Source organism: Rhinatrema bivittatum, chromosome 9 (genome assembly GCF_901001135.1).
Source record: "Rhinatrema bivittatum chromosome 9, aRhiBiv1.1, whole genome shotgun sequence".
Taxonomy (NCBI): domain Eukaryota; kingdom Metazoa; phylum Chordata; class Amphibia; order Gymnophiona; family Rhinatrematidae; genus Rhinatrema; species Rhinatrema bivittatum.
In genome coordinates this window covers 244,973,844-244,996,153 of record NC_042623.1, presented here as the reverse complement: position 1 = coordinate 244,996,153, position 22,310 = coordinate 244,973,844, and the positions used below count along the sequence as shown (strand labels likewise).

Genomic DNA, 22,310 nt, shown 5'->3' with positions numbered 1-22,310 from the left:
TCCATTGGGTAATTCTCATGGCAAGCCTTGCCATAGGTGTAACATGAACCGTGGAGGCCATATGACCCAGCAAAATCAGAAACTGATGAGCTGTCACTTGTTTCTGTAAGGAGATGGATTTTGCTAGTAGAATGAGTGAGTCTGCTCGATCTACAGGTAGAATGGCCTTTGCTAGATTGGTGTTCAATTCTGCTCCTATGAATTGAAGCAGGTGAGTTGGAGTAAGATGGGACTTTTGATAATTGATGAGAAATCCCATAGAGTGAAGTAGATTGATTGTTCGTGTTAGAGAGGTAAGAGCTCCTTGTTGAGACTGACTTTTTATGAGACAGTCGTCTAGATATGGGAAGACATGGACACCTTCTTTGTGCAATTGTCCTGCTATTACTGCTAGACATTTGGTGAAGAGACTGGGAGCAGATGCCAGTCCAAAAGGTAGAAATCTGTACTGGAAATGTTGATGGCCCACCATGAAGCGCAGGTACTTGCGATGAGGGAATATTGGTATGTGAGCATAAGCGTCTTGAAGATCCAGAGAACAAAGCCAATCTCCTGCTTGAAGAAGTGGAAGCATGGTGCCTAAAGAAAACATCCTGAACTTTTCTTTCTTCAGAAATTTGTTGAGATTTCTGAGATCTAGGATGGGCCGTAGACCTCCGGTTTTCTTTGGAATGAGGAAATATCGGGAGTAGAATCCTCTGCCTTGCTGTGTCCGGGGCACCGGTTGTATGGCCCTGGCTCTCAGAAGGGTGGATAATTCTATTTGTAATTGATGTAGTTGAGAATTTTGACGTGGGCAGGAAGTTGGTGGAAATTCTGGAGGAATTGAGATGAAGATTTAGTTTGTAGCCTCGAGACTCTATGGAGAGTACCCATTGGTCTGATGTAATGTTTTGCCAATTTGTGTGAAAGTGAGATACTCTTCCGCCCACTGGTAAATTTGGGTTGGGATTGCAAGGTTGGGTTTGTTCTCTGGCCTGTGTTTCAAAAACCTGCCGCCGGGCCTGTCTGCGCAGGAGGTTGTGGACGAGCAGGCCTAGATTGCCTGGCCTGGGATCGTTGTTGTGGTCTGGTAGACCTACCCCTAGAAGTGTGGGGGTAGTATCTGCGTGGCCTATAATAAGGATGTCGGGTTTCTCTTCGTGGAGGACGACGAGAAGACTGAGTAGCAGGCTCTTGTGGTGTTTGAGACAGCTGACGTAAAATCTCAGTGTGGTCCTTAAGCTGTTGTACAGCTTCCTGAATTTTGTCACCGAACAAATTGTCACCAAGACAGGGCAGATCCACAAGTTTTTCTTGTACCTCAGTCCTGAGGTCAGATGCCTTGAGCCAGGCCCATCTACGGGCAGTGATTCCAGCTGCTGCTGTTCTGGAGGCAGTCTCAAAATTGTCGTAGACTGCTCTCACCTCGTGTTTGCCTGCCTCTAGTCCTTTGTTGATCACAGCTTGTGCTGGTTCCTGGAACTGTGTGGGTAGGGAGGTAACAAATTCTTCCATTTGTTTCCAGAGGTTCCTCTGGTATTGAGTGATGTACAGCTGGTAGGCAGAAATGATGGTGCTTTAACATGGAACTCTGATAGACCTTTTTTCCTAATGAGTCTAGGAATCTATGGTCCCTACCAGGTGGGGTGGATGAGTGTGGGCGCACACGTTTGGATTTTTTCTGTGCCGACTCCACTACCTCAGACTGGTGTGGTAACTGCTGTTTCTGATAGCCTGGAGCTGGCTGGACTATGTAAGTAGTGTCCACACGTTTGTTCACTGCAGGAACAGAAGATGGATGTTCCCAAATTCGTCTTTGAAGTTCCAATAGGACCTCATGGACTGGCACTGCCAGTACTTGCTTGGGTGGGTCAACAAACTGTAAAACCTCAAGGGTTTGTGCCCTGGTGTCTTCCTCTGCTGTGAGTTTGAATGGGATAGAGTCAGCCATGCCTTGGATGAATGAGGAGAATGACAGATCCTCTGGGGGTGACTTCTTTCTCTGATCAGGAGAAGAAGGGTCAGACAAACTCCTCTGAAGAAAAAGAGTGTTGCTCATCCCAAGAATCCTCAGAATCTTCTCTGTAAGGAGATTTTGGTGTTGATTTTGGTGGGAAGTGAAGGCCTGAAGGGCATGGCTGTGGATCATCGATGGAAAATTGTGCAGAAGTGTCTTGTGGCTTTCGTAGATGGTAGAGTATCGATTACATCTTGATACCTTTGTAAAAGGCGTCGATAGAAAGCCTCATCCTGAACTTCTTGAGGTTCAAATAAAGGTTGCCTCGATGGTATCGAGGTTGTCCTCGACGTTGTCATCGGTGGAAGTGTCACCGAAGTCATCAACGTCGATGGTATAGGGAACGTCATCGAAGGTCCCGATGGAATATGGGCAAAAGTCAATGATGTCCACAGCCTCGGCGTAGTGGTGATAGAATGGATCGATGTCCTCTGTGTCAATGAAGGCGCCGGCATCGGTGGGCCCACCGGCATCGGTATTACTACCGGCATCGATGCTGGAGGTATCGGCATCGGCGGAATCGCCGGGACAGCTTGCTCTTGAAGAGCTTGGATGACTGATTGTCTTATTAAAATAGACAATTCCGGCTGTACAACTGATGTAGTCATCGAAGTTCTAAGCGGTGGCGGTAAGGAAACATCCTGCGGTGAAGTTTGAGGCATGCCTGGAATCGGTGTAGATGCGGGCCCAGGCGCCGAAGGTGCCGGTGTTTCCTGTTCTCGGGGCCGCTTCGGCATCGATTCTTCCTGGGACATTGACGTGGAGGATGACGGACGTCAATGTCGATGCCGATGCTTAGATTTTAGATGGTCCACCGACGATGGTGAGGACGGGCGATCACCAGATCCGTCCGGATGCGGCTTTTTAACTAGTGCTCGTTTGGTTGCTCCAGCCGGAGACGACCTCGATGTTTTGGAAGGAGATGGAATTAACTGGAGTTGGAACAAATGTTCCATCTTCTCCTGCCTGGCTTTCCGTCCTTTTATTGTTATTTTCGCACATTTGGGACATGTACTCACGTCGTGTTTTTCTCCGAGGCAGAGAACACACTCCAAATGTGGATCGGTTATCGACATATTTCCTATTACAAACAGGGCACTTTTTGAATCCTATCGCCATTTTGGAATCGACGGCCATCGATGGATGTGAATTCGTGAGAGGGAATTTTTGAAAAAATGAGAAATCAAGTGAATGGTACTCACCAGCCGGTGAGAAAAACCTCTGAGAGACTTCTATGAGAGAGAGTATCAAGATATTGAGAATTATGACTTTTTTAGTCACAAAAGAATTCGCGAAGAACGCAACGGCTCCAGTCCCGCGATGCGTGAGGCAGCGCGGAAAAGCGAAAGACTGAAGAGAGACACCTGTGGCAGAGAATATCATAGCATGCTGGGCATGCTCAGTGGCCTCTCAGGACCAGTCAAAAGTTTCTAGAAACTTTGACAGAAAAATTTCCCGTGCTGGGCTCTGTCGGTGACGTCACCCATATGTGAGGACTAGCATCCTGCTTGTCCTGGGATAAATACAGGTGATCCCGAGGGGAATAGGGTAGCAGAACATCTGCTCAGCCCAGCATCATAGCCACACCCCCCTAAATTCTCTAAAACGTCTAACACCCAAGCTGTTTCTTTGATCCCTTCCTGAAGAGACTTTGTTCTGATTAACCAATTGTCTAGATATAGATTAACCATTATACCTTCCTATTTAAAATATACTACTACCACCACCATTACCTTGGTAAAGATTCTCACTGCTGTTGCCAACCCGAAAGGGAGAACTCTGAATTAATATTTTTCTGTGATGCAGAAGCATAGATATTTTGGGTGACCCTCCCTTACTGGAATATGGGAATATGCCTCTTTTGATGTCTAGGTTTGCTAGGAATTCCTCTTTTCAGACTGATAATTGATTGGAGAGTTTCCATTTGAAAATGTGGGATGTGTGAACTCTTGTTCACCCCTTTTAAATCCAATATAGATCTGTAAGTGCTATCTTTCTTTGGAATACTAAAATATATTGAACCACCAAAGATCTTTGTGCTTGGCATTGTATTGGGCAAATAGCATGGAGCTGTAGTACTTTGCTCAATAATTCTTCTAGCATTATTTCTTTTGTGGGGGGTAAAGCATGAATCTCTTTTACTGGATGTGCCAGATCTAAGGCATAACCAATTGTATTAATGTCCAAGACCCACTAGTCTGTTATATGGATACACTCTTTGAAATAGTTCTGAAGTCTCCCTCCTATTGGTTGAACCAAAGCGTGCCTCTGTAGACCCTCATTGTAGATTGGCTGCTGTAGTTGAAGGCCTTGCTGAATCTGGCTTTGTTTTTCTAATACCCCAAAACGGCTGCATTTTTCCCCTTGGTCTGAAAAGTTGAAAATTAGTCTGCTACTATCATGGAATGTTCTATAGTCACACTATAGGCTGCATGATCTATATGATTTAAAGAATATTCTGCTGCTATCTTTAGGGAGACATTGTGGTTTGGATTCTCATAAACCCTTCTCTAATTCCTCTCCAAATAACAACTGGCCTTTGAATGGTAATTTGCAAAGGTATATCTTTGACCAAGAATCCACTGTCCATGGTCTGAGCCATGTGTTGCCTAGCTTCTACTGATAATGCTAGAGGATCTTGAAGAAAGTCTTATGAAGTCATAAAGACCATGTGCCAAATATGCAGCTGATTCAAGCCTTGCAGAATCTTCTACTGTCAGCTATTGAATCCAGTACAGAAGTGCTCTTGAGACATAACTTAAGCAGACTGCTCCTTGAAGAGCTGAACTATTTGTGGAATAAACACGTTTCAATATGAGCTCTACTTTTTATCTTGAAGATCTTTGAGGGAAGCTCCTCTTTCCACTGGGATGGTCGTTCTTCCTGCACAGCCGAGGCAGCGTTTGCTCTGGAAATTTGAAGTAAGAGCTCCTAGATGTCTGTCAGGAGAGAACATAACTCATTGAAATGCTTTATCTGCCTTAATCCTGATTCAGGGTTCTCCCATTCAGTTTTTATCATGGACAATCTCTGAATGGAGGAGAAAAGATACTGAAGGTCTGTACACTTTTTTTTTTTCTGGATCCCATTCGAGCCTCTTCTTAGTTTCTTAAAGTCTGAATGCAGTATTTACTTGTAAAATTATAGCACTAATTTCATCTCTGTATAAAAGGCGTATTACTGTTTCTTCTTCTTCTCCCTCTGAAAATACCTCCCCTTCTTCGAGAGAATCATAATTACTCACCTTTAAGAATTCAATATAGCCCTCATTAGTGGGTTCCAATGGCTGAAAAGGACTTATTTTCTGATTTGATTCTTGCCTTTTTTGATAGATTTTCTAATTTGAAAGGAAAATTAGATTGTAAATGTGAAATCTATTATGGTAGCTTCCTCTGCATTATGTTTCTGCCATAAATTAAATGCTAGAGGTATAAACTTTACAAATTCAGGTAAACAGAAGCTTGTTTTAGCCATATCTAAGTAAAAAAGGTTTCTCTCTATTGATTTGGGCCAAGGATTTGAAACATAAGGTCTCCTCTATCCTTTAGTTGCTTCTTTGGCACAGAGTGGTCCACTTGAAAGCTTTTCAAAATGGCAGCCATTTTAACAGTCAAATTCAAGTCCTCATCTGGGCTCAAGTAGAATTCAGCTTTTTTGCACATGAACTAGTGTCTTTTTAATTTTGAAAACGAGACTAATTTGACATGTTCCTGATGCCTTTTCACTGCACGGACAGCCTGAGCAGGCTGTGTTGCCATCTGAAGCAGTGTGCTTGCTTCCATAAGCTCCACACTGACAGCTTTTTCTCTGACACTGCGGCTGCGACAATGCTTCTCTTAGGCAGAATGAAGATTTTAATCTCAGGTAAAATGAAACTTGTAAATATGGTGCCTTACCTTGCCGAGCTCAATGTCTGACTAGCTGAGTCAAGTGGTTTTTGTTTTTTTTTAAATCAAATTTTCTAGAGAACAAGGCCTGGGCCAGCAATGACAAAGATTGCAGAGATACTTCTTCCTTCTGATACAAACTATTTTTGAGTGTCAAACAGCTCAACCATTTCTTCTGTTGTGAGGAAGGGAGTTTAAAATAGTATGGGCTCACTTCTCTGACCCAGAGTTAGGAGCATGGCTCCCGAGTCTCAGTTGCTTTTTCTTTCAAGATAGTTAAATTATAGGCCAATATTCTAAGAAAACTCTGCCACACCAACAGAAGGTTGTCTCATCAGCTGGCAGCAGAGAATACTGGATTTACTAGGTTCCATGCACAAGTAATAGTAATGATGTCATAATAAAAAAAAATCCCTCTGCCTCCAACAGTTGAGAGTGGGACAAAACTGTAATCATTTTGGACTGGTATACCAGAAAGATAAGGAAGTCATCTGCCTCCTCATGAGAAATATAAAGCAATGGCAATGTTACCTGTGCTTGCCAGTGTTACCTTCACTAGAAAGATGAGTTAATATTGCAAAATTTAAACTGGGGTCATAATATGGAACTGAGAAACAATACAATTTTAAATGTTCTTGACATAAGATCTTATATCATTGTTACTGAAGTTAGCACAAAACTCAGAGCTAAACTGTGTATACTATATTCAAACAGCACTAGAGATCAGAAAACTAGCTATTCAAACTTGCTCTTCATACATGATTCTTGCATAGGGTTTTGCCTATGATCTTCCACAATGTTATCAAGTTTACGTCTGATTTAATATACTTACTGAACCATCTGATGCACTTGCTCCAACTTTGTCTCCTCCTGCATTCCAACATACTTCAAAGATTCCTCCTGTACCCCTATAACTGTGAACTAAAGCACCCGTCTGAGAAAAGGGGAGAGAAATATTGCATGTAAGATTATTTGATAGCTCAAGTAAGTAAAATTAAAAGTCAATTTATTCAGACATTCATGCAATAATGAGCTTTGCAGTGAGCATCTTCTGATAACTAACTAAAGGAGCTGGAAGGTTGAATCAGATATGCTAAATCCCTTTTAACTCTGCTGTCTAGCCTGATTGTAGATCTAATGCCAAAATGGGTTAAGTTCAAATTAATAAGAACCTGCAATGTAAGAAGAATTAAGCCATATAAAACACCAGTCTCAGAGGCCATGATTGTTGTACACTTTTAAAAATAACATTTTAGAGGGTAATTTCATAAAAGCCCGACTATGGCTAAAGTTTGCAGATAACTTGTACCCGGAACACATTAGCCTGCATTTTCAAAAGGAGAAATTACTACTTACCTGAATTTCCTTTCCTTTTACTAGTCCAGACCAATGGGTTATGCATGCCAACCAACAGGTGGAGACAGAGATCAAGAGGCTCGTTGATGTCACTCCTTATATACATCAATGCTGAACTATCCTCTCAGTATTCCCATAACAAGCTAACTGAGAAAGCCCAATAACAGTCTGCATCCCGAGATGCAGACTTTCAGAAGAGAAAGTTAGTGATAGGGAAGCAAAAAAGAATGCTAACTTAACGTAAAACTCACCTGCAACACAGTATGAACCCTCATAACTATGTTTACCTCAGTGCAACTGCTTTCCAAAGTATACTCTGCCAGGCACAGAGAACAGAAAAACTGAAATGCTGAACATGCTGGCAGCAAAGGGAGGGTCCTGGACTGGTCTAACTAATACAAGAAAAGGAAATTATCAAATAAGTAGTAATTTCCCCTTTTTCTACATACAAACTGACCAGTCCAGACCAACGGGATGTACCCAAGCTAATCTCAAGTAGGGCGGGTCGCTGCCTGAACCCCTCACAACACTGCTGAGGCAAAGGAAGACTCCTCTTTAGTGCCCAGGTACAGCCGGAAATGCTTTGAAAAGGTGTGTAGTGACAACCAAATTGCCATCTTGCAGATATCCAAAGGAGAGACCAAACAACTCTGCCCACGAAGTAGCAGGTGCTCTCATGGATGAGTCCTTACTTGTTTTGGCAACGAGAGTGGCGAAACTACATGTATGTTACGGTTGTGGACCCCTGTGCAGTGGTGTAGTTAATTCAGCCTCACGGGCAAACCTGTGGGGCCTAGACTGACCATAGGCGGAAGTGCCTGGGTGGGTCTATCTGGAGCTTCATTTATACCAACCATCATTCCCACAGGTTGAACCCTTGGTGTGGATGGATGACAGGACTTAGGTAGGTACCAGAGGCAAGACAAGAGGGAATGTACAGGTCCAAGCAAAGGTCGAGGCAAGCGGCACGTAAGGAAGTCCAGGGCACGAACCAAGGTCGGGGCTAGCAGCAGAAGACAGAATTTGAGAGGCGAACCAGGGTCTGGGCAGGTGGCAGGCAAATACTACTCAGGTCCCAAGCTGGGGTCAGGTCCAAAAAGTGGTCAGCCGAGTCCAGGTCCAGGCCAAGATCAACCAAGAAGTCAATCCGAAGAAGCAGAGAGGGCCAGGAGAGGAAACAGGAGCAGGACACACAAGAGAAACAGAGAAAGGAGCAGACACTAGACAACCAAGGAGCTGGATAACAGGAGCAGGAAGCACAGGACAGGAGCAAGAACAAGCAACACACGCTGAGAAGCAGGCTACTCAGGAGACCTGTTGCAGAGGCGCTGGCTGGTTGCAAGAGATTTTCTAATATAACCAACAGAAGAATTTATTTATTTATTTATTTATTTTAATTTTTTTATATACCGGCATTCGCGATGGGAGTCGCATCATGTCGGTTTACAATTAACAGGGTGTGACAAGAGGAGAAAAACTTAGAACATTAACATGTGATATAAGAAGAAATAGCAGTTACAATAAAACAGGGACATAAAGTAACTTGGAAAGTAAGGAAAGCGAAAGAAAATTAACAATGTGATAAAAAGAGTAACAAGGTAATATACCGTATATAATAAATTTATATAATATAATAAAATATAATATATAATATATAACACACCGTATATATAATATACCGTATATAATAAACCGTATATAATAAAAGCAACATAAAAAACCTGCTCATTTAATGAGAAATAACATTGTGGAGTTGTTAGAGTTTATGTTTACCCTGAGGGGAGGTCTTAGTTGGTTTGGTTGAGAGAAAGTTCAATTTGTGTCTGGAAAGGCTTTCATAAATAACCAGGTTTTGAGTCTTTTTCTGAATGTAGGAAGGCAGGGTTCCTGTCTCAGTTCTGGTGGGATGGAGTTCCACAAGGTAGGTCCTGCTGCAGAGAAAGCCCTGTCTCTGAGCGTTGTATGGTGAAAGGTTTTGGCAGGTGGAACCTGTAGTGAATCTCTATATGACTCTCTGATAGGTCTGGTAGAGGTATGTTTTTTAAATGGTATTTGGAGGTTAAGCGGAGAGAGTTGATGGAATGCTTTGTAGATGATGGTGATGGACTTGTATAAGATTCTATAGTGCACTGGCAGCCAATGTAGGTCTTTGAGAATCGGAGATATGTGTTCTCTTCTTCTTGTGTTTGTCAAAATTCTGGCCGCCGTGTTCTGAACCATCTGGAGAGGTTTAGTATGAGAGGTTTAGTATGAGGTTTAGTATGAGGTTTAGTATGAGGTTTAGTATGAGGTTTAGTATGAGGTTTAGTATGAGAAGAATAATGCAGAAACGTTGGCAAGTTAAATGTAAGATATTGATAAGACAGGCTAAGAGAGAATTTGAAAAGAAGTTGGCCATAGAGGCAAAAACTCACAGTAAAAACTTTTTAAAATATATCCGAAGCAGAAAGCCTGTGAGGGAGTCAGTTGGATCGTTAGATTATCGAGGGGTTAAAAGGGCACTTAGAGAACATAAGGCCATCGCGGAAAGATTAAATGATTTCTTTTCTTCAGTGTTTACTGAAGAGGATGTTGGGGAGGTACCCGTACTGGAGAAGGTTTTCATGGGTAATGATTCAGATGGACTGAACCAAATCATGGTGAACCTAGAAGATGTGGTAAACCTGATTAACAAACTTAAGAGTAGTAAATCACCTGGACCGGATGGTATACACCCCAGAGTTCTGAAGGAACTAAAAAATGAAATTTCAGACCTATTAGTAAAAATTTGTAACCTGTCATTAAAATCATCCATTGTACCTGAAGACTGCAGGATAGCTAATGTAACCCCCATATTTAAAAAGGGCTCCAGGGGCGATCCGGGAAAGTACAGACAGGTTAGCCTGACTTCAGTGCCAGGAAAAATAGTGTAAAGTATTCTAAACATTAAAATCACTGAACATATAGAAAGACATGGTTTAATGGAACAAAGTCAGCATGGCTTTACCCAAGGCAAGTCTTGCCTCACAAATCTGCTTCACTTTTTTGAAGGAGTTAATAAACATGTGGATAAAGGTGAACCGGTAGATGCAGTGTACTTGGATTTTCAGAAGGCATTTGACAAAAGTTCCTCAGGAGAGGCTTCTAGGAAAAGTAAAAAAAGTCATGGGATAGGTAGAGATGTCCTTTCGTGGATTGCAAGCTGGCTAAAAGACAGGAAACAGAGAGTAGGATTAAATGGACAATTTTCTCAGTGGAAGGGAGTGGGCAGTGGTGTGCCTCAGGGATCTGTACTGGGACCCTTACTTTTTAATATATTTATAAATGATCTGGAAAGAAATACGAAGAGTGAGGTAATCAAATTTGCAGATGATACAAAATTGTTCAGAGTAGTTAAATCACAAGCAGATTGTGATAAATTGCAAGAAGACCTTGTGAGGCTGGAAAATTGGGCATCTAAATGGCAGATTAAATTTAATGTGTACAAGTGCAAGGTGATGCATATAGGAAAAAATAACCCATGCTATACTTACACAATGTTAGGTCCCATATTAGGTGCTACTACCCAGGAAAGAGATCTAGGTGTCATAGTGGATAACACATTGAAATTGTCGGTTCAGTGTGCTGCAGCAGTCAAAAAAGCAAACAGAATGTTGGGAATTATTAAAAAGGGAATGGTGAATAAAACGGAAAATGTCATAATGCCTCTGTATCGCTCCATGGTGAGACCGCACCTTGAATATTGTGTACAATTCTGGTCGCCGCATCTCGAAAAAGATATAATTGCGATGGAGAAGGTACAGAGAAGGGCTACCAAAATGATAAAGGGAATGGAACAGCTCCCCTATGAGGAAAGACTAAAGAGCTTAGGACTTTTCAGTTTGGAGAAAAGACGGCTGAGGGGGGATATGATAGAGGTGTTTAAAATCATGAGAGGTCTAGAACGGATAGATGTGAATCGGTTTTTTACTCTTTCGAATAATAGAAAGACTAGGGGGCACTCCATGAAGTTAGCATGTGGTACATTTAAAACTAATTGGAGAAAGTTCTTTTTCACTCAACGCACAATTAAACTCTGGAATTTGTTGCCAGAGGATGTGGTTAGTGCTGTTAGTATAGCAGTTTAAAAAAGGATTGGTGCAGTTAGTATAGCAGTTTAAAAAAGGATTGGATAAGTTCTTGGAGGAGAAGTCCATTACCTGCTATTAATTAAGTTGACTTAGAAAATAGCCACTGCTGGGGGAGTGAGCGAAGGAGAAGGGAGGAGGGAATCGCCCTCTCTATGTGTTACCTGGCAACGCTGAGAGAAAAGAACTGAGAGACAGGAGGGGTTTTTGCTTGCTCTCCCTGTATTTCTCCTACTGGCAAACCTGAGAAAAGAACTTTGTGGGTAAGCCAGAGTCACAGCTGCCTGACGTCAGCTGAGGACGTCCCCCCAACTATAAGATCAGCGGAAGGGCGGCGCCCTGCTGCTGCTGGCGCGTCGCCTAAGCCGCGCGTGCCGAAGGGGCGCGCGGCTTGGACCGGCTTAGACCAGTGAAGGCCGGGAGCCGGCAGAAATCTTTTTTCTTGTAACATCTTAATGGGTAAGAAACGGAAGGCGAAAATAATTACCACCTCCTCACCTGTGCAGCAACAACTCACAGGCCCTATGGACCAACACGTTGTAAGGCTGTTGGAGACGCCAAAAGATGACAGTCTGGGAGGTATTTCTTTAATCTCCCTTAGTCCTGGCGAAGGACATATCACCGTTGGCTGTGGTGGGGTTGTAACAACATCTGGAACACCAAGTGAACTGGTAGGAGCGGCCCAGGGAGGTACAGATGTAAAATTACAAACGGTACCCTCCTGGACTGAGAAAGTTTTTTCTTCTGCTATGAGTGGAGTACAATTAAAATCTCCAGCTCACTTAGAAAGTAACATTAGTCCGGTGGTGGTACCGGACAATGTTACTATGGCTGATCTTGGTAGAATGATAATGAAGCTTGATAATAATATAATCAAAATGAATGAATCATTGTTGACTGCTATTAATGTTAATAGGAGTTTAATTGATGATCAAGTAAAAAAGGTGGAAAAACAAGAGAAAGATATTTTGGTTTTTACAAATAAGATCCAGTTAATCCAGAACTCGGAGAATATATTTATATGTGATAGTATTGTGATGCACAAGGAAACAGAATATATAGAAAATTTGTTAAGATCTAAAAATATGAGAATTCTAAATTTTCCAATCACTCGGCTATTATCCCCTTGGGAGATGTTTAAAAAATTTTTGAAAGAGATATTATATCAAGATGAGGAAATTCCAAAAATTTCAAAAATTTATTACCTAGAAAAAAAGACTGCCAGAGTAAATGGCGGTCAGAATGATAATGGAGAATCCTCATCTACCTTGGGAGTATCGACGTTCCTAGAGGAGTCGATTGATATTATAAATAAAAGAGCTACTCTCTTTATATCATTTATTGCTGAGCAAGATAAGGAGAATTTGTTTAAGAAATTTTTTAGATCTAAAAATATGTTATTTTGTGGTCACAAATTGCATATATTTCCGGATGTGGCTAGGGCCACACAAGCTAGGAGAAAATACTTCTTGTCTTTAAAATTCGTGTTCTTGCAATAGGTGCAACATTTTTCTTAAAATTTCCGTGCTTATGTCTAGTAAATTATAGAGGGTAGAGGTTTGGATTTGTGGATCCTACACATTTAGAAACCTTTTTGTCGGATAAAAGTCAAGCTGAAATATCTAGGGAAGATGTCCAGTAAAATAAAAGTAAACCTCCCTTCTTCTTAAATACTGTTTCTTGATTTGTTTAAAACAGAATGTATGAATTATTGAAGTAGTTAAACAAAATTGTATATAATCTATATATTATTATTTGAGTCTCCCTCAATTATGGTATATGTAACAACAGAAACAATGGAAATTGATTTCTAATATTTGTTGCTTTATGTTGATATACATATTTTCTTGTTTTCATGATGTAAGGGATTTTTGAAAAATTTAATAAAGATTAAATTAAAAAAAAAAAAAGAAAATAGCCACTGCTATTACTAGCAACGGTAACATGGAATAGACTTAGTTTTTGGGTACTTGCCAGGTTCTTATGGCCTGGATTGGCCACTGTTGGAAACAGGATGCTGGGCTCAGGATGCTGGGCTTGATGGACATTTGGTCTGACTCAGTATGGCATATCCTTATGTTTTATGAGGTCCCAGGAAGGGGCCGGAGGGCGCAGTGGAGGTTTAAGGTGGAGCAAGCCCTTCAAAAAGCATGTTACCAGGGGTTGTACAGAAATAGGTACATCTCTGATACCTTTATGGAAGGCGGGTACTGCACTGACTGACCCTGATAGAGGTTTTGAGGCCTGACTGACAAGTGCCAGAGATAGTCCAGAAACTTCAGTATGGAACAAGTGAAGGGATCGATGGACATATAAGTACACCATACTGTAAATCTGTTCCACTTATAATGATAAGACTGCCTAGTGGAAGGCTTTTGTGAAGCTAGTAGGAAACGAGAAACTAGCTCTGAAAGGGTAAGAAGTTGAAGTATTAAACTTTCAACATCCAGGCAGTCAGAGACAGGGCCTGGAGGTTGGGGTGACGAAGGCAGCCATCGTTCTGAGTGATCAGCAGCGGGTCTTTCCCCAGAGGAATGTGCCGGTGTACAGACAGGTCTTGGAGAATTGGAAACCAGACCTGGCGTGGCCAATGAGGGGCTATCAAAATCATTAGTCCTTTGTCCTTTCGCAACTTCACGAGAGTCTTTGAAATGAGTGGAAGTGGAGGGTATGCATAAAGGAGACCGCTGGCCCACGAGAGGGAGAAAGCGTCTCTTGGTTGAAAGTGTTGGCTGCGAATGATGGAGCAGAAGTTCCTTACTTTGTGGTTGTGTATCAACACAAAGAGGTCTATGTAAGGGTAACCCCAACGGCGGAACAGAGAGTTTGCTACCGTGGGGTCGAGGGACCACTCGTGCGGTTGAAAAGTGCGACTCAGCTTGTCCGCCAACACATTGTCCACTCCTGGCAAGTAGGTGGCCCTGAGGTACATGGAGTGAGAAAGGGCCTCCGTCCATATCTGTGCAGCTTCCTGACACAGGAGGTAGGAGCCCGTTCCCCCTTGCTTGTTGATATACCACATGGCCACCTGATTGTCGGTCTGAATCAGGATGACCTGAATGGAGAGGTGCTCCTGAAAAACTCTTGAGAGCATATCAGATTGCACGAAGCCCCAGGAAATTGATTTGGTGTTTTGCTTCCTCTGGAGACCAAATGTCCTGAGTTTGCAAGTTTGCAACATGTGCATCCAGCCGTGGTTGGAGGCATCTGTTGTCAAGGTCATTTGAGGTTTTGGAACCTGAAATGGAAGGCCTCGCAGAAGATTGGATTGGTTTTTCCACCAAGCCAGCAATAAGCGGAGCTGGTTGGTGATGTGGACAATGGAGGACATTGGCTGAGAAGACTGAGTCCACTGCACTCTTAGAGTCCACTGGAGTACTCTCTTGGCAAGGCGAGCCATGGGAGTGACTGCACCGTGGAAGTCATATGACCTAGTAACATTAGAAAGTGACGAGCAGTCAAGTGGTGTCGAGACTGCAGACGATGGGCCAGAGAGGCTAGGGTGAAAGCCCGGTCTTGAGGTAGGAAGGCCTTCGCCTGTAGAGTGTCCAAGTCTGCCCCTATGAAGGACAGGTTCTGAGAAGGAACTAGCTTGGATTTTGGATAGTTGATGAGAAACCCTAGGGAGATCAGTGTATGCAAAGTGAGACGTAGGGATGTCATTGCAGTTTGCTGAGTAGGAGCCCTGATCAGCCAATCGTCGAGATAGGGGTAGACGTGGACACTTTGACTCCTTAGGTAGGCAGCTACCACTACGAGTCACTTGGTGAAGACTTGTGGGGCAGATGCTAGGCTGAATGGTAACACTTGATATTGAAAGTGTTTTGGGCCTACTAGGAAGCGCAGGAACCTGCGATGTGACGGAGTGATTAGTAGATATTTGTTTAAGGTGCAAAGGTCTAGTATTGGGCGAAGCCCACCTGACATTTTTGGTATCAGGAAATACCTGGAATAGAATCCCTGCCCCTGTTCGAAGAGGGGCACCGGTTCTTTAGCATGGGACTGGAGGAGGAGGGAGACCTCCTGCTCCAGAAGAAGTGAGTGGTTGGATTTTCCCAACGTCAGTTGAGGTGGGTCCGGCAGTATGGAGAGAAAGTTGAGATGGTAACCTTGAGTTATTATGGTCAGTACCCACTGGTCTGTGGTGATTGAGAGCCACAGAGAGGAGAAGTGGGACAACCAGCCTCCGACCGGAATCGTTGGAAGTGGAGGCTGGGGACTGCTCTCTAGGAACAAGTCAAAAGCCAGATGCTGGACCTGGTTGAGGGACTGGCTGTGATTTTGGAACCCTAGGCTGTCTGGACTGGCCTTTCTGATAAGGCTTAGAAGACCGACCTCTAGACGCTGGGGGATAGTATCTTCTCTGCCGGTAGAGTGGTCTTTTAGAATGTCTCCTAGAATACCTTTTAGAAGAAGAGGAGGGATCAGCAGGAAGTAAGGAGAGCTGGCGCAGAGTCTCCTGGTAGTCTTTGAGTTGAGCCACTGCTTCTTGGATCTTTTCACCGAAAAGATTATCCCCTGCACAAGGTAAATCTGCCAATCTGTCCTGTACCTCTGGTCTGAGGTCGGAAGATTTCAGCCAGGCTCATCTTCTTGCACTGATGCCGGCTGCTGACACTCTGGAGGCAGTGTCGAAGCTGTCATATGCTGATCATACTTAATGCTTAGCAGCATCTAGACCTTTCTGTGCTAGGGCATGAACTTGGTCTTGGAATTCCAGAGGTAAAGCTTCAGCAAATTCCTGGATCTTTGTGAACAAGGCCCTGTTATATTGGGTCATGTACAGTTGGTAGGATGCAATGTGAGATATGAGTATTGATCCATGGAATACTCATCTTCCAAACACATCCAGAAATTTCTGTTCTTTTCCTGGGGGAATGGAAGAGTGGGGCTTGGAGCATTGAGCCTTTTTTTGGGCTGACTCCACAACTACTGACTGATGATTCAATTGAGTTTTTTGAAAGCCAGGGGCTGACTGGACTAGGTAGGTGGCATCTGCTTTTTGGTTACCAAGTGCCACAGAACCAGGATGCTCCCAATTCCTTTTTATACAATAGAAACCCGTAGTTGCAGCTGAAAAGAAGAATCCAGTCACAATATAGATATTCAGCTGGAAAAGAAACTCTTATAAAATTGTGTTATGCAACCTTCATAAATAGCCTCAGTAAATTTGTGGCTTATTTGGGGAGAGCCAGTTTCACCAATTTTTTTTTTTATCAATAAAGTGGGATTATAAACAGAAAAGAGAACCCATAGCTCATCTACCCACTTCCAGGGTTCTTTGCGGTAATGTGCAAGGAGTTCTTGATTGCAAATAAGCCTCCTTGTGGCCAGGGAATATAAACCTCTTGAGTGCCAGAGACAGTAGTAGCACAGAGTTGTAAATCACAAGCAGATTGTGATAAATTGCAGGAGGTCTTTGTGAGTCTAGAAGACTGGGCATCCAAATGGCAGATACAATTTAAATTGGACACATGCAAAGTGATGCACATAGGGAAAAATAATCTACATTGTAGTTACACGATGTTAGGTTCCATATAATTAGTTACCACCCAGAAAAAAAGATGTAGGTATCATAGTGGAGAATACATTGAAATTGGCTGGGTACTACAGTGGTCAAAAAAGCAAACAATGTTATGAATTATTAGGAAAGGAATGGTGAATTGAACAGAGAATATCATAAAGCCTCTGTATTGTTCTATGGTGAGACCACACCATGAGTACTGTATGCAATTCTCATTGCCACATCTCAAACAAGATATAGTTACACCAGAAAAGGGCAATTCTCATTGACACATCTCAAACAATGGAGAAATTACTTACCTGATAATTTCGTTTTCCTTAGTGTAGACAGATGGACTCAGGAACAATGGGTATAGTGTACTCCTGTTAGCAGTTGGAAACGGATCAGATTTCAGGTAAGTAATTTCTCCATTGTTTGAGATGTGTCAATGAGAATTGCCCTTTTCTGGTGTAACTATATCTTGTTTGAGATGTGGCAATGAGAATTGCATACAGTACTCATGGTGTGGTCTCACCATAGAACAATACAGAGGCTTTATGATATTCTCTGTTCAATTCACCATTCCTTTCCTAATAATTCATAACATTGTTTGCTTTTTTGACCACTGTAGTACCCAGCCAATTTCAATGTATTCTCCACTATGATACCTACATCTTTTTTTCTGGGTGGTAACTAATTATATGGAACCTAACATCGTGTAACTACAATGTAGATTATTTTTCCCTATGTGCATCACTTTGCATGTGTCCAATTTAAATTGTATCTGCCATTTGGATGCCCAGTCTTCTAGACTCACAAAGACCTCCTGCAATTTATCACAATCTGCTTGTGATTTACAACTCTGTGCTACTACTGTCTCTGGCACTCAAGAGGTTTATATTCCCTGGCCACAAGGAGGCTTATTTGCAATCAAGAACTCCTTGCACATTACCGCAAAGAACCTTGGAAGTGGGTAGATGAGCTATGGGTTCTCTTTTCTGTTTATAATCCCACTTTATTGATAAAAAAAAAAAATTGGTGAAACTGGCTCTCCCCACAGATGTGCACAAGCACCTATACAACCTCACTGGCTGGCCAGAGCAGACCCCTCCCCAATACACATTCCTCCACTGAGAAGGAAAAAGGATTTGTTTAAAGCTGCACTTGATATTTTCCCTTCCAAAACAGATTGGCCTAAAATGTCTCATTGTAAAATGGCTGCTGACGAAGAGCCATCTGAGTTTTTGAGCAGGCTGATTGAGGTGTATGTTAACTATTTAGGTTTGGAAAACCAAGAGAGCGAGAGAAATCAGGCAGCTCTCACTAATTTCTTTTACCAGAGACTGCTGGTCAAGTTGCATGAGCGTGTGGCCACTGCTCATAACTTGGGTGATGGAGATTTCCTCTAAAGTTTGTGCTAAAGTAGATGTGCTCTTCCAGAGGGGAGGAGTTGGCAATCTGTTATAAATCTGCTGCTCGGAGTTAGCAATCTGTTATCGTGCTCCTCCTGTGGGGGGAGGAGTTAGCAGTCAGTTATGGATCTCCTCCTGAAGAGGGAGGAATTAATCTGTTATCAATCCTTGCTGCTAGACGTAGCAATCTGTTATAAGTCCGCCAGGGAGTTAGCAATCTGTTATGGATCACCCTGCCAAGGGGAAGCGCTAACATTTATAATACTCCGTAGGCGGAGTTAATGATCAGTGGTGGGTTGGCTTCCCACAGAGTGGCAGTCGTATAATATCGCTCTAGTAACGTAAGGAATGAACACTTAAAGGTAAATTGGTGAATCTCTGGACCGATGGCAAATGACGGCGCCCCCAGGAGGATATCCTGAGAGGGACCACCAGCTAGGCTGGAGTATGGAGACAAACACAGATAGTTCTTTATTAGACAGGAAGTAGAACCACCAGAGGTGGCAGTAGTGAGCTGATGTGCCTGGCAGTAGTGAGCTGATGTGCCCGGCAGTGCTGAAGTCCCTCAGATATTGGAATTGCGGTCTCTGGGTTGCTGAGCTATAGAGAGAGACTATAAGTATTGAGTAGACAGGGTATGCTGGATACATAACCAGTAGTAGATGATACACTCACAATTGTAGTTATCTGTAATGGCTTCTATGCAACTCGTGGAGCGAGTACTGGATCCCGTCTTAGCAATCTGAAATCAAGAAGAGAGCGCGGGGCCCCCGAGGAGTGGGTACCCCTAGGTAAGGTGGTGGAGGCAGAGCAGCGGAGAAAGAATTCCCCTTGCTAACTCGATTCGTAGTTGTAAGCAAAGACCTTTTAAGGTGGAAGCGGATGACATCATTACGGGGGGACGTCTCCGAGGTTCGACTCCTTGCCCGCACAAACTCTGGAGTGCGCATCATCAGGAACATGGCGGATCCGCAGCGTCAGGCCAGCCCGGGGATTCCAGGAAGAACGGCGAGGAGAAGCCACGGCAGCATCTGTCCATCAGACCCGAAGGGAGCTGCCACAAAGGTAGAGAGGGTGGAGCGAGGGCGAGAACAGGCACGAACGCAACAGTACCCCCCTTCAAAGGGCGGTCTCCTCTTCGGGTACCAGGTTAAGTACCAAGTATGTGCAAGATGGAATTGATGAAGGATCTCTTTATCCAATAGGTCTGAGGCTCCCAAAGATGGTTTCAGGGCCGAAGCCCTTTCAGGCAAACAAAACTCAGCCTCTGTTCAACATCCCGGATCTCTAAATTCTTGAGTTCATTTCACGAAGGTAGATGGAGTTGAGATTTGAAGAATCTTGCAGAGTGTATAATGAAGTCAGCAGCAATGAGAGGGCTGCCGTGGGCGTTACTGAGGTTTCAGTGGAAGTGCTGATGTAGAAATTTGTCCAAAATCCACTTCTGATTGGCTCTTCCGCAGGATGCTAGAAGAGAGATGATGGCAATACCAGCAAAACGATCAGGCTGATGAATGTAGATATCTTCATCCCCGGAATCACAGTGCTGTAAACCTCCAGCACGACTTCCGAGTCCGAGTAAACCAAACGTAAAGTTGATAGTCAGAGATATCTTCTTCTTCTTCGGAATCAACAGTGCCATAGGTAGTAGGGCACGACTTCCGAAAGAACCAATTGCGAAAGCTGGTAGCTAGAGATGTCTTCTTCATTGGAACTGATGGTAGCACCAGCAGGCAGCCAGGCTGGTAATCAGAGATATCATCTTCTTCGGAATCAACAGTGCTGTAGTCCTTCAGCACGACTTCCAAGTGGGTAGATCGTAGCGGATATCTCAAAATTGTAATCCAGGAAGACATTAAAGATGTAGAGCGCCACCTAGCTATGGCGCGCATAGCATCCGCTATGAAAACAGCAGAAAAAAAAGAAAAAATGCTGGTGATGTTGCTAAGATCCTCAAAAGAAATGGTGGTGAAAAGAATCATCCAAGGCCCACTTCAAATTGTGATACAATAGTGGATCTTCAAATTTGCTGAATGGACTCCTCAGGTTTTCCCCAAAACATCTGAGATTAGAATTGTCTCTTGCCCCCGAGTCCTTCAGGGCAGAGGTTTGAACCGTCACTGGCTCATTGATCACAGAAACCGGACGAGAGAATGGAGGAGATATTGCTGTATAGCCCAAGAACAGTCCTCCCTTCCGGACTCAGGCTTGTCTGTTTCCCGGATGAATAGGGCAGACAGAAACATCATGGCCTGGCTAACCACAGTACATGCACAGGCCATTCTTCCTCCTAAAATCTTCTCTCTTTAGAGGTCAAGTAACCGTGACCAGGTTCCTTCGGTTCCTTCTTCTCTACAGCAGGAGGTGCTGTATCCCCTCGTAATGCAGGAGCACTGGTTTGCTTCAACCCAGGTAGCACCTTAGGCCGGAGTTCCTTCACCTTGTCTCGGAGCCGCCAGTCAATCCAAGTAGCTAAGGCTATCAATTCTTCCAGCGAGTCAGGTGTCTGACGAGCAGCCAGCTCATCCTTTACGCGGGTGTCCAGGCCTCTGCAAAAGTGTGTCTTCAGACATCTGGGGTCCCAGCGAAGTTCCGCTGCAAGAGTTTTAAATTCAATGGCAAATTGTGCCAGAGATCTGTTGCCTTGCTTCAGGTCCACCAAAGCAAATCCAGCAACAGACATACAAGCAGAGTCATCAAAAACGGATTTAAACAAGTCCATAAATCCTTCTATGTCTTGTAAGATAGGGTCCTTGCGATCCCACAAGGTAGATGACCACGATAAGGCTCTCCCATCCAAATAAGACAGAATGTAGCTGGTCTTAGAGAGGCCTGTGGGAAACAATGAAAGTTGTAAAGTGAAATGTAAGCTGCACTGGTTCAAGAAGCCCCGAGTCTTTTGGAGTTCTCCGGAGAATCGAACAGGTGCAGCCAGTGGAACAGCTGATTTCAAAGTTACATCTGGTAACAGACCTTCTTGTAAAGAAGCTGTGCCTTGAGCCTTCTGTGTGTGAAGTTGGTGGAAAGCTGCAGTAAGTTTCTCCAAGGTTTTCTCCAATACTTTTAGCCAGATTCATGGAGTTAGCAATCTGTTGGTGATCTGCTCCTCCAGAGGGGAGGAGTTGGCAATCTGTTATAAATCTGTTGCTCGGAGTTAGCAATCTGTTATCGTGCTCCTCCTGTAGGGGGAGGAGTTAGCAGTCAGTTATGGATCTCCTCCTGAAGAGGGAGGAGTTAACAATCTGTTAGCAATCCTTGCTGCTAGACATAGCAATCTGTTATAAGTCCGCCAGGGAGTTAGCAATCTGTTATGGATCACCCTGCCAGGGGGAAGAGCTAACATTTATAATACTCCGTAGGCGGAATTAATGATCTGTGGTGGGTTGACTTCCTACAGAGTGGCAGTCGTATAATACCACTCTAGTAGTATAAGGAATGAACACTTAAGGTAAATTGGTGAATCCCTGGGCTGATGGCAGATGACAGCGCCCCCAGGAGGATATCCTGAGAGGGATCACCGGCTAGGCTGGAGTATGGAGACAAACACAGATAGTTCTTTATTAGACAAGAAGTAGAACCACCAGAGGTGGCAGTAGTGAGCTGATGTGCCCGGCAGGGCTGAAGTCCCTCAGATACTGGAATTGTGGTCTCTGGGTTGCTGAACTGTAGAGAGAGACTATAAGTAGTGAGTAGACAGGGTATGCTGGATACATAACCAGTAGTAGATGATACACTCACAATTGTAGATATCTGTAATGGCTTCTATGCAACAGAGTGTCTTCGGTATATTCAGGAACAGGAGCCGTAGGCAAGTGCTGGTTCCTATATGCAGTCTGGAATGAGAACTCACAACATCTGTGTATGAGATAGCTTATGGAATAGAAGAGAGTCTGGAGGGTTTTAGGAACATAGGCCCTCCTGGAGTGAGTACCGGTTCCTATCTGCAATCTATAATAGTAATGCACAAGATATATGTATATAATAGCTTCTGATATAGAAGATATGACAGCTTCTGATATAGAAGAGAGTTGAGAAGGGATTTAGGAA

General features: G+C 43.5%; 1 protein-coding gene across 15 annotated transcripts in view; it reads right to left on the bottom strand.

Annotated features, from left to right (window-relative positions):
* Nucleotides 1-22,310, bottom strand: part of TBL1XR1 (transducin beta like 1 X-linked receptor 1) — an 854,914-nt gene that overhangs the window by 38,550 nt on the left and 794,054 nt on the right. For 14 of the 15 annotated variants that reach the window (XM_029616816.1, XM_029616819.1, XM_029616820.1 and 11 more), the window contains 2 exons: nucleotides 6,719-6,820; nucleotides 5,244-5,336 (listed from right to left, as the gene is read on the bottom strand). In XM_029616816.1, the coding sequence (XP_029472676.1) occupies nucleotides 5,244-5,336; nucleotides 6,719-6,820 (195 nt within the window). The remainder of the gene's footprint in view (nucleotides 1-5,243; nucleotides 5,337-6,718; nucleotides 6,821-22,310) is intronic. The other variant, XM_029616829.1, reaches the window with a different exon arrangement.